General features: G+C 42.8%; 1 protein-coding gene across 1 annotated transcript in view; it reads right to left on the reverse strand.

Moving 5' to 3' along the window:
* Nucleotides 1–9470: 9470 nt before the first annotated feature.
* Nucleotides 9471–13260, reverse strand: part of LOC145416314 (kinesin-like protein KIF28) — a 41032-nt gene continuing 37242 nt past the window's right edge. Inside the window, exons 19-21 of the mRNA XM_080285314.1 lie at nt 11796–11916; nt 10529–10658; nt 9471–9481 (exon numbers count right to left, since the gene is read on the reverse strand). Coding sequence (XP_080141440.1) covers nt 9471–9481; nt 10529–10658; nt 11796–11916 — 262 coding nt within the window. The remainder of the gene's footprint in view (nt 9482–10528; nt 10659–11795; nt 11917–13260) is intronic.

A 13260-nucleotide genomic window follows, 5' to 3' on the forward strand; every position in this document is an offset into this window, starting at 1 on the left:
CAGAGAGAGAGAGAGAGAGAGAGAGAGAGAGAGAGAGAGAGAGTCATGGTTACTGGTGGTGCCAGCTGTCTTGAAGTGTACAGTAAGAAGGACAAGAAAATTCAAGTTAGATTTTTTTTTATTTTATTCCTGATAATACGTGGATAGGAGGGTGGAGGGGTGGAGGTGTAGGGACGCGAAGGTGGCCTACACTCCACTCCATCCACACCCCATCCACTTAGGCACTTGTGACAAAGGTATATATCACAGAATATAACTTTGGTCAAAACTATCATACGCACTAGGGAAATGACCTCACCTGTCACGAAAAAAAAAAAAAGAAAAAGATAAATACTGGTTGACATCTGGTAAACATAATTTTAAATACTTGTTCACATCTGGCAAACATAATAATAAATACTTGTTCACATCTGGTAAACATATATAATTTTAAATACTTGTTAACATCTGGTAAACATGATAATAAATACTTGTTCACATCTGGTAAACATAATTTTAAATACTTGTTAACATCTGGTAAACATGATAATAAATACTTGTTAACATCTGGTAAAGTTAATAATAAATACTTGTTGACACCTGGTAAATATTTACCGGTAGTAGGTTGGGGCCATCTTCTTCTATAGCCTCCTCTGCTATAGGCCCCACACAACCAAAGACATGGCACAGATTCTTAGATGGAGTGTGGGGAAGTACTTGCAAAGGCGACAGAGACTTACTAAGTTACGATCAGCTTCCTGTGGTAACTCCCTGTGGTAACTCCCTACGGTAACTCTCCATGGTAACTTCTTGTGGTAACTCCCTGTGGTAACTCCATGTGATAACTCCCTTTGGTAACTCCCTATAGTAACTTCCTGCGGTACCGGTAACTCCCTTTGGTATCTAGCTATGATTTTGTTGTTGCATGATGGACAAGGAAAGTGTAAAGTCTTCTCATGTCACTTAGTATTTTTTTTTTAATAGAAAGTGTTAACGAAGAGAAAAATTACCGGTCTAATGAGATAAAGAAAAAATATAATGAGATTTAGAGTGTGTTAGTTATCGTACGAGAGAAAAATTACGATAGATTTTTTGGGTATACAGGAAGGACTAGGACAGGAGAGTATACAGACTTTCCATGTATGTTGTTCTTCCTGTGAATGAAAGTTTGAGTTACAGGATGGAATTCGCCGTAAATCCTTAACCCCTTCCTTCCTGTGATTCATTTTTATTTTATTTTACTCATGCTATATTTACCTTGCACCATTTTATTTAACTACGGGAATTATTATTATTATTATTATTATTATTATTATTATTATTGTTATTATTATTATTATTATTGTTGTTATTTTGATTATTATTATTATTATTATTTTGCAAGGAAGAAGGAACCAAAGGCCAGAAGCAAGACTATTCCCTCTTAGAAACAAATAACGAAAATAGTGAGGAATTCAAAGATAGTGTCCATTTCCCCCTTCACAGATTAATTCCTCCCCCTCAGCTGAATAAAATCGTCTGAGGTTAATAATAAACATGTAAGTACCTCATGGAACTGAAGGGTTTTGGGAATCCATGCCATTCACAGTACGTCGCGTCACTCTTGCCTCTTGTGCAGCAACTTTTAAAAACCCAGATATATTTAAAACCGTCTAGATACACCTGTAGGTATATATTTACAAGATGGTATATATTTGCCACTACGTACTAAACCATTTGAGGTGCCACACTACCAACTATCTATGTTTTGTATAGAAAAAATACGCTTTGGTATATATATATAACTCTGCACGATCACCTATAGCCTAATGTTATATAGTGGCCATCATTACCTACCCCAGTGATTAGGTAATATAATGTGATCCAGAACTAACCACTCTCTCATCGTTTCGTGTAATACGTAACTATAGTATTTTCACTTTAACTTGGCCCAGATTTTCGTCCTTTTGTAGTTCACGTAGCTCAGTGGCAGGAAAAGACAATGCCGTGGCTTTACATCCTTCCCAGAGCACATCATCGCGAGAGTGCTATGGCTCTAAATCCATCCCATAGCACCTCTTCGTGACTAGCATCATATTCTAGCATTAAATCTATTGTTACAAGTCAGCATTCGAGATGGAGAGATGGCAATTTTAGGCCAAGTTAGAGTAAAGGGAGTATCACACACACACATAAAAGATTATTATTGAAGTTGTACATAATAGGATTTCCTTACATATAAAAGAATTCCCCCTAATGGATCTTTAATAATCTCATCGGTTAAGCATGCTCCCTAACACCTCGTCCTTAGCGATTTATTTATTTATTTATTTTTTTAGATTTGATGGCTGGTTAATATCCTTTTGCAAGTTATTTATGTATAGTGAGTCAGTATGAAAAGAATCTACCTAACACAGAAGAGGACAGTCAGGTGTAATAAGCAGAATAAATCGCTTAGGAAAAGGTATTAGGGAGCTTCCTTACCCGACGAGAGAGGCTCCATTAGCCTACTCCTTCCCAGCGATATATTTTGCGTTAAGTACCGTAACATCGTTTTTTGTGTTACTTATGCAAATTCTTATCAATATTAAAAAGATGTACAAGTAAATAGGATAAAATTCAAGATATAAAACGCAAAATAAATCGCTTACAAACAGGTGCCACGAAGCCTCCTACACCAATGAGGCTACGACTGGTCCGTATTATCTTCGGTTGAGGAAGCTCCCTAACACCTTTTCCTAAGCGATTTACTCGTATTTTGCTTACTGTCCTGTGTTATATAAATTCGCCAAACATCGCCATACTCTGCATAAATAACGTACTAAAGGATATTAACCAGCCATATCTAAAAATAAATCGCTAAAGAAGAGGTGTTAGGGAGTCTCCTTACTTGACGTCGGTTATGGAAGTCCCGTAACACCTATTCCTTAGCGATTTATTTTTTTTTAGATATAGCTGGTTAACATCCTTTTGTACGTTATGCATGTAAAGTGAGGCGCTATTGGAAGAATTTATGTGACACAGAAGAAGCCAGCGAGGTATAATAAGCGGAATAAATCGCTTAGGAAGAGGTGTTAGGGAGCTTCCTCACCCCTACGAGAATACGGGCTTCTGAATATATATAACCAACACATATTCCAAAGTGATCATTTTGTTCCATGTTACATCGTCACACAAATGTCACATGAAGTAGAGATGAACGTAAGTATGTGAGAGAGTACGGAGAATAGGGGAAGGGTTGTACCAGGATAGGGATGCACAGACACACACTTACGATCATATCCTGTCGTAAGTGTGATTTTTACTGGATAGGGATGCACAGACTTACGATCATTTCCCTGTCGTAAGTCTGGTTTTTACAGGATAGCGATGCACAGACACACACTTACGATCCATTCCCTGTCGTAAGTGTGGTTTTACAGGATAGGGATGCACCAACACACACTTACGATCATATCCTGTCGTAAGTTTGGTTTTTACAGGATAGGGATGCACAAACACACACGATCAGTTCCCTGTCGTAAGTCTGGTTTTTATTTGTAGGATGAACAAGGACGCTGTTGACTCTTCCTCTGACCCCTATTTTAGCCTCGTAAATAGATCTTAGTTACGAGAAGAAAATTACAGCAGGTTATGATTATTTTCTGCAGGACGATCAAGGAAAGGAGTGCCGAAAAATCTACATACCGGTATATATAATTTCCTTGTCTACTTCGTCCTGTAAAAAGATATCTCTCCAGTTGTAACGTCATTAATAGATCTTAATTATGAGAAGAAAATTACGGCAGGTAAAATTATTTCCTACAGGACGATCAGAGAAGGGAGTGCAAAAAATCATTCCATTTTCTCTTTCCTCCTGTAATAACATACCTAAGTTACGACAGGGAAGGAACGGTAGGTATGTTTGAGTATAGCACCCAGGAATATACCCTCGCCCTACCCTCTCGTATACCTGTATTTGTGGTATACAGGTATATATAAATTACGTAGGAATTCACACACGTATTTCTTGTATAATTGTGCTTTGTTTACGTTTTTTCATTCATGCTCATTCCAGACGATTTTTTCATTTCAGGGGATTTTTCCCTAACTGCTTATCTATCTATTGCCAGACGCCTTAATCCCATAGGGGGTGGCCGCAAACAAATCGCTTCCACGTCGCCCTGTCCCCCGCCATTTCACTGCCCTGCTCCCAGCTCACACACACCCTCTCTCATATACCTCTCCATTCCATCCCTTCATCTCATTCTTGCCCTCCTTCTCCCCCTCTACCCCTCCACCTCACTCACATACACTCCTCGTCAGTCTCTCTCTCCATCCTCTCCACATGGCCAAACCACCTCAGTGTGTTTCTCCTAACGCTTTCTCTAACTGGGAGGGATTAATTACAACCATCTGTAATCCCCGAATAGCTAAAGGTGCCTCAGGGTTGAATAAATCCCCTGGTAGTTTGATGAATATGAGATTAATGTTACGGTGATGAGAATAATTTTAAAGATTAATTCCGAACACCACCACTCAACTCTATCCCACCCCAAGCAACCTCACAACACTGGCTGATAACCCGTAACACCTCTCCCATACCGATTTATCTTGCAAACAACCCATTAATATCGTCTCTTTTTTGCACCATATCATTTTAATGTCGACATACAGGAGGCTGTATGAATAACACACTAGAATATGGTAGCAGAGCAGTACCGGAAATAAGCTGGTATGAAAGAGGTGTCCACACACACAAAATATATATCCCATTGGATCCCAGAGCTGCTGGGCGAGGCACTGTTCCGGGAGGGCCCTAAGCGTACCGCCCTCCGCCTATCGGCTCATAGTCACAAAGCTCATAAGGTCCCTACCCGGCGGTTCCCTGCTTTGTTAAGATTTGGAAATTCCCAGTTCTGTCCAATACTGGGGATACTGGGCTCCAATGGGCTATATGTACTGTATAGAGAGAGAGAGAGAGAGAGAGGGAGAGAGAGAGATTATATATGTATACAGTATATATATACACGCACACACGAGGTATACATACACACACACAAAAAAAAAAAAACGGCGTTAACAAAGAAGCTATGCTGAACTCAAAAAAAGAAAAAGAAAAGAAAAAAATGGAGGCGGTAATTACAAACATCTCCTGAGCTTAAATACTGTATAGGAATATTTGTTTATACTTTGATCTTCACTCAGCTGCCAAACGATTCACGGGTAAATAAAAATGAATATTGAAGTTAAGAAATGCGAAGAAAAAAAAACTAGACAAACTGCAGTAACAATTATATAACTGTTATGGATACCTTTTTATCATGCAAATTGGGTAGCATTGTTTATATATACGAACCGGGGATCTTACGTTACCCCATCACACTCGTGGATGCCCCACCTCATCTGAATTAAACCATATTGCATTAATTAGAGTAAAATAATTAAGGACTATCCAGACTGAAGGGGGTATTGATATAAGACAACTGAGACTGAGAAAACCGACCATCTTGCTAATTATACTACAGGTGTTAGAATTATACAGCAGGTGTCATGTACATACCAAAGTTGAAGCCATTATCTCTCTCCCCCTGAATTTGAGGCTTGCTTAATAGAACTTGGAGGAAGAGCATTTGCAAAGCAGAACGTGTAGGAAATGAATAGCCTTCTGCAAAGCGTGAAAGTGGTGAAGGTGGATGAGGTATTGAAGGTGGTTGGAGGTTGTGAGGCAGTTAGAAGACAAGGAACAGTAAAGGGAAATAAAGGAGAGGTCAGTAAAGAGGCAGAGGACAGGAAGTAAAGGGAGGTATAGGAAAGGAGGTTAATAAAGAGGGAGAGAACAGAGGCAGGATGGTAGGTCATGAGATGGTATGATGGTGGTGGGCAGAGTTATAAGAGAGAGGTTGAGGTTGTGGTGGTATGTCAGTTTGTGGTTGAAGGCAGCGTGGTGGTGGTGGTGGTGGTGGTGGTTGAGGTTAGGAGGGAGGTAGAGGATGAAGGTGGTGGTGTGGTGGTGGTGGTGGTGTGGCTACAGTAGCACACATATGGAACTACTGGTGCTGCCTCCTCCATACATCGAAGCATCATCGTCAGGATCATCTGAGGGAAGAACGGTGCATGTGGGTGTGTGCCATACGAAACAGGCCTTACATTACGGTGAGATTTTTGCCTGTATTCTCGTCGGTTGAGGAAGCTCCCTAACACCTCTTCCTTAGCAATTTATTTAGTTATTACATCGTCCTGTACTCTTATGTGTTACCTAAATAATTCCAGTGTTGCCATACTCTACATTGATGACATTGAAAACGATATTAGCTAGCCGTATTCGAAAATAAATCGGCAAGGAAAAGGTGTTAGGGAGCTTCCTTAACCGACGAGAATTCGGATCTTTGTTCCCAGGAAATTATTTGCATTTGAGGCTATGGATGTAACAAGTGGGTGGCTACAACTATTATACTCTTTTTACACTAACTTGGCCTAAAAATGTCACCAAACTTCAGTGCTGAGTTGTAACAGTAGATTAGCGCTAGAATACGAAGCTGGTCACGAAGATGTGCTATGGAAAGGACGTAGAGCATAATATTGTCTTTCTCTGCCACTGAGCTACGTGAAATAAGTTGCAAAAGGACGAAAATCTGGGCCAAGTTATCACATGTAGTATTTGTGAAGGTGTGGATGGTGCTGTGAGAGGTTATGCTTGTTACTCTAGGCTAATTGGGTTGTTTTCATCTAACGGAACTGGGCTACCTTTACGACTTGAATATTAACTCGTGGATGCATGAATCTGATCCGAGGCGGAGATGAGTCTCCTTGGTTGCTAGTCAAATCGGGCATCGGGTTTGGGTGCACGTGGCCGTCAACTACGGTACACTGAATGGAGTGAGGGTTCTTTGTGAGGATAGAACAGACGCCCTGTAGGATATTACACACACACACACACACACACACACACACACACACACACACACACACACACACACACACACACACAGAGGGAAGCTGATATTTCACACTTCCGTAGCTAGGGTGACATCTACACACACACACACACACACACACACACACACACACACACACACACACACACACACATACATTACATCGCTCGCTGGTGCAGTGATAACGTTCTCGCTTGCCATCTGGTAGACGGGAGTTCGCGCCTCGCTCAGGTTGCAAAAAGTTTCACTGACGAAGTGGGTGGTTACTGTCCCCCTTGAGCAAGGGGACGGGTGTGTGCGTGTGTGAAGGTCACAGCCTTGCCCTTAGATCGGACTATATGAACTCTCAGCTCCCTTCCGGGAGGGTAAAAGCTGACGATCACGACCATCAGGTGATCCTGACCGACCCGGTGAATTACACACACACACACACACACACACACACACACACACACACACACACACACACACACACACAGAGGGAAGCTGATATTACACACTTCTGTAGCTAGGGTGACATCTACACACACACACACACACACACACACACACACACACACACAGGGAAGCTGATGTTACACACTTCCGTAGAAAGGGTGACATCCACACACACACACACACACACACACACACACACACACACACACACACACACACACACACACACACACATTTCTGACTAGGGTGACATCTACACACACACACACACAGAGGGAAGCTGATATTACATACTTCTGTAGCTAGGGTGACATCTACACACACACACACACACACACACACACACACACACACACACACACACACACACACACACACACACACACACACACCGTTCGCTGGTGCAGTGGTAACGTTCTCGCTTGCCATCTGGTAGACGGGAGTTCGCGCCTCGCTCATGTTGCGAAAAGTTTCACTGACGAAGTGGGTGGTTACTGTCCCCCTTGAGCAAGGGGACGGGTGTGTGCGTGTGTGAAGGTCACAGCCTTGCCCTTAGATCGGACTATATGAGCTCTCAGCTCCCTTCCGGGAGGGTAAAAGCTGACGATCACGACCATCAGGTGATCCTGACCGACCCAGTGAATTACACACACACACACACACACACACACACACACACACACACACACACACACACACAGAGGGAAGCTGATATTACACACTTCTGTAGCTAGGGTGACATCTACACACGCACACACACACACACACACACACACACACACACACACAGGGAAGCTATTTCACACTTCCGTAGCTAGGGTGACACACACACACACACACACACACACACACACACACACACACACACACACACACACACACTCGTCTGTCTGTCTGTCTGTCTGTCTGTCTGTCTGTCTGTCTGTCTCTCTCTCTCAAACAGGGTAACATCCACTAAATACCAGTTGACTTTACTAGGAAATCATGACACACTCAGGCTCCCAGTACCCCGTGCACATATTCCTGTTGCTCTACATAGGTGCTGTGAAGACTATCAGTACCGGTGGGGGTTTACGGTGACTGTCAGGCTTTATTTTGTACTGGTAGAAAAGAAACACAAATCTACTCCTGTTACGGTGATCACTACTCAGGAGGGTTGTAACGGGGTCGCTAGAACAGTGTAGGAAACTTGTGAAAATACCTTCGATGCGGACGATTTAAGTTCCGAGTCAGAATTCCAATATGTTTTTTTTCGTTTGATCTCTCTCCATTCAGAATTTGAGCCGTACATTGTTGTGTTTCATCTCTAAGATAAATATCAGTTGGTAAAATCAAGTAACCGTGATGATGTAGTCTGTTTCGGCGATTTAAGTTTCGATTAAGAATTCCAGCTTGTTGTGTCTCTTTCCATTCAGAGTTTCAGCCATACGTTTTCCGTTTTTTCCCTCCAGTAAAACGTTGGGAAGATCAAGTGACCGTGATGATGCAGTCTGTCTCGGCCACACACACACAGCAGTCAGGTCAGGGGTCGCCTGGTGTGGGAGGAGAGGCAGGGGGTCAGCTAAGAGAGGCTGTGGAGGGGTGGGTACGAGGTCTACGAAGACTGTTGTAAAACCTGTGCCCTTTGGGGCTAAGATGCGAATGAATGTGTTTGAATGGATGAGTAAATGGAGAGTGAGTCGTCCTGTCTCGGCTACCTCCCTTTCCTTGGGGGAAGCAGCCTAGGTATATAGATAGATAGATAGATTTTCACACAGGAATATAGTTGGCCGAATATAATTTGCTTTTTCTCCTCCTTCTCATCATCATCCGGACCTCCTTTCCCACCCTAGGGCAGGGTGAGGAGTAGCAATGTCCAGACAGCCCAAATTTGCCCAGTCCAATGGGCCATGCTTCCATTCACTCACCACTCAAGCCCCCGGGAATCCTGGCTCTATCGGATATGCCAAATACATTCACCACGTTTTGTAGCTTCACATAAACGTATCCGAGAGTCATTTTTTTTCCTTCTTACGTGAAAGTTGTGGGGCATATATACTTTTTTCCTGTTATTTTCTTTTTATTAGTATGTGGATATTGTTTTACTGGAGTGTTATTAACCCTTAGCACAGGATGACGACCTACTGATTCCATTGTATGTAACGCCTCACGATTTGTTTATGGGAAGCCTGTCGAGATGGGAGTGCTGAGAAACTATCCTGATTAAACCTTGAACCATGAGGAGGAGGAGGAGGAGGAAGAGGAGGAGGAGGAGGAGGAGGAGAAGAAGGAGGAGGAGGAGGAGAAAGAGGACGAGGACGAGGACGAGGAGGAGGACGAGGGAGATGATGGTGATGGTGATGACTTACTTGGTTCAATCTGGGTAAAGCCAACCTATTTCACTCGCCATTAAAGAACCACTGCAAGTCTAAGGATGAAATTAAGTATCTAAAAGAGAGGTAATATTCGTCAAAGATAAACAGCGCTCAATATTACAGCATGCAGTTTTTATTTCACGTGTACAGCGGGTTAGAATGTAAAGGCGGCATCAAAAGTCCTGTCCCCACTCACTCTCTTTTTTTTTTTTTTAATGAGCTTTGATATTTAGTCTGATAATGATGCTCGCAGGAATCTGAAGACGAGAGAGAGAGAGAGAGAGAGAGAGAGAGAGAGAGAGAGAGAGAGAGAAGCTGGAGATGACACGGTTTTTGATATCGACCGTACAGTAATTTTATGCACCCTGTTTGAGATCTACTGCATTATGTGGCAAAATTTCGAGTTGGTATTGAGTGACAGATTGTAAGCCGGACGTGAGAATTAACGAGAATTAACGAGAAATTATGAGAATTGACGAGAATTAACGAGAATCAACAAGAATTTATGAGAATTAACGAGAATCAACGTGAATTTATAAGAATTAACGAGAATCAACGAGAATTTATGAGAATTAACGAGAATCAACTAGAATTTATGAGAATTAACGAGAATTTATAAGAACGAGAATCAACGAGAATTTATGAGAATCAACGGGACACGAGAATTTATGAGAATTAACGAGAATCAACAAGAATTTATGAGAATTAACGAGAATCAATTAAAATTAACGAGAATTAAGGAGAACGAGAATCAACGAGATTTTACGAGAATCAACGAGAATTTATGAGAATTTACGAGAATCAACGAGAATTTAGGAGACTGTACAGAATGGCCAGGTGGATTATTTACCTATGAATTACCTGTGATCTTCCTAATGAGCTGATCCGCCTGCTCAGGTGTGTTGGCCTGCAGCACCTCCTTCAGTAGGCTGGTGGACACACGAACCTTAGACACGTTCTCTGCCTCCTTGACCAGCTTACGTATCGAGTCCTGAGGAAAGATGGTGATGGTGAGGATGATGATGATGATGATAATGATAAGAGGGATGATAGTGATGATGATGATGGTGATGAAGAGGAGGAGGAGTAGTATGATAATGATGATGATGATGAGGAGGAGGAGGATTATGATAATGATGATGATGATAAGGAGGAGGAGGAGGAAGAGGACAATGACGATAAATAATAATGATGATGATAGTGAGGGGGAATATGATTATGATGATGATGATAATGCAGAGGAGGAGGAAGAGGATTATGGTAACGATGATGATGATGAGGAGGAGGAGGAAGAGGGGGATGGGGATGATGATGATGATGATGATGAGGAGGAGGAGGAGGGCGAGGAAGAAGAAGTAGTGGAAGATGATGATGATGAGGAGGAGGAAGATGATGATGATGATGAGGAGGAAGACGATGATGATAGTGAAGAGGAGGAGGAGGATTATGATGATGATGATGATGATGATGATGATGATGATGAGGAGGAGGAGGAGGGGGGATGATGATTGTGATGATGATGATGAGGAGGAGGAGGAATATGATAATGATGATGATGATGATGATGATGATGATGATGATGAGGAGGAGGAGGAGGAGGAGGCGGGGGATGATGATGATGATGATGAGGAGGAGGAATATGATAATGATGAGATGATGATGAGGAGGAGGAGGAGGAGGAGGCGGGGGATGATTATGATGATGATGAGGAGGAGGAGGAAGAGTTAGAGAGGGAGGAGGAAGAAGAGGATGATGATGATGATAACTGCTATGTTGATGATGATGATAATGATGGTGATGGTGATGACAGTGAAATAATACAACAGTGATAACAGTGATGATGATGGTGTTAGTGATCATAACGTGAACTTTGATAGCGTATTAAAACACGTGTATACGACAAATAATAATAATAATGTAGGAAATTTAAAGGCAAAAACTGTCACACACACACACACACACACACACACACACACACACACACACAGGAAGAAATTTAAGGACGAAAACTATCACACACACACACACACACACACACACACACACACACACACACACACACACACACACACACACACACACACACACACACACACACACACACACACACACACACACACACACGTACCACTTTCTGCTGTAGTCTGGCCTGCGTCTTCTTCATCAGCAACAACTCCACTATGATAGACTGCTTCTGAGGATCCACCACGCGCCCGTTCATCTGGAAGCCGTTCATTAGGTTGGCCGTCCTGGAAAAGAAAATGTAGGTGAAGCAGAGGGAGGGGGAGACCGAGGATGAGGTGGCCGTCCTGGAAAAATAAAAAATGTATGTGTGTGTAGGTGAAGTGGAGGGAGGGGCAGACCGAGGATGAGGTGGAGGGTGGAGTTGAGAGGTACCAGTATATGAGAGTAGGGGGGAGTGAGTTGGGGGGAGGGCAGTCAAATGGTGGGTGACAGAGCGACTTGGAGGCGTTTTGTCTGCGGCCACCCTTTGCTTGATTAGGGCGTCGGACTATAGATATATAGATAGATAAAATTGTCATCACTCCATCTTGAATGCTGAGGTGTAACAGGAAATTAACACTAGAATATGGTGCTAGTCACGAAGAAGTGCTGTGGAAAGGATGTAGAGCTGTGGTAATAAAGATGTAGAGCTGTAGTAACAAGAAATTAACACTAGATTATGGTGCTAGTCACGAAGAAGTGCTATGGAAAGGATGTAGAGCTGTAGTATCACCTCGAGGGTAGGGTTGCGAGAGGAACACACACACACACACACACACACACACACACACACACACACACACACACACACACACACACACACACACACACACACACACACACACACACAAACTGGGACGAGAGTGTGGTTTCAAGAATAAGGGACTGAATAGGGAGGCTGCCAGAGATCGAGCAGCGTGGAGAGCCCCTGCCATTAGGTGACCAAGGCCGTATACCTATTTGTCCAGTGCCCTGTTCCCCACTGGACCAGTACAATTGTTCACCTATTTGCTCCATGAACCATTTCACGGGACCTCCTTCCCCCCATCCATCCACCCGTCCACTTACATACCTATCCACTCACCCAGTGTAGTGTGTCAGCAGCACTAAAATGACTCAGCCAAGTACCCTTCCTTGAGAGAGAGAGAGAGAGAAAACATAACAGATTTAATTGTACAGGTTAAGGTACAACGTGCATAATAAATCACTAAGACAAAGGTGTTACGAAAAATCCAGTGCAGCATAGAATACGATCGTGTGCGTAGAGTCAGACACATAAACACTTGTAGAGGAACCATTGCGATATGTGTGTGTGTGTGTGTGTGTGTGTGTGTGAGAGAGAGAGAGAGAGAGAGAGAGAGACAGGTTAGAGATTGCTTTATTTTTCTCTAACTTTTTGAGCGACACAGAACCCATCTATAGAGAGTTTGGACATGGAGTGATAGATCTGACACATTTATCTATCTATTTCTATCTATCTATAGCCCGACTCCCTAATCCCGCAAAGGGTGGCTGCAGACAAAACGCCTCCAAGTCGCTCTGTCACCCACTATTTGACTGCCCTCCCCGCAACTCACTCCCCCTCCCTC

The sequence above is a fragment of the Coenobita brevimanus genome, chromosome 105 (assembly GCF_032717465.1).
Source record: "Coenobita brevimanus isolate Jiangsu-jjx chromosome 105, ASM3271746v2, whole genome shotgun sequence".
Lineage (NCBI taxonomy): Eukaryota > Metazoa > Arthropoda > Malacostraca > Decapoda > Coenobitidae > Coenobita > Coenobita brevimanus.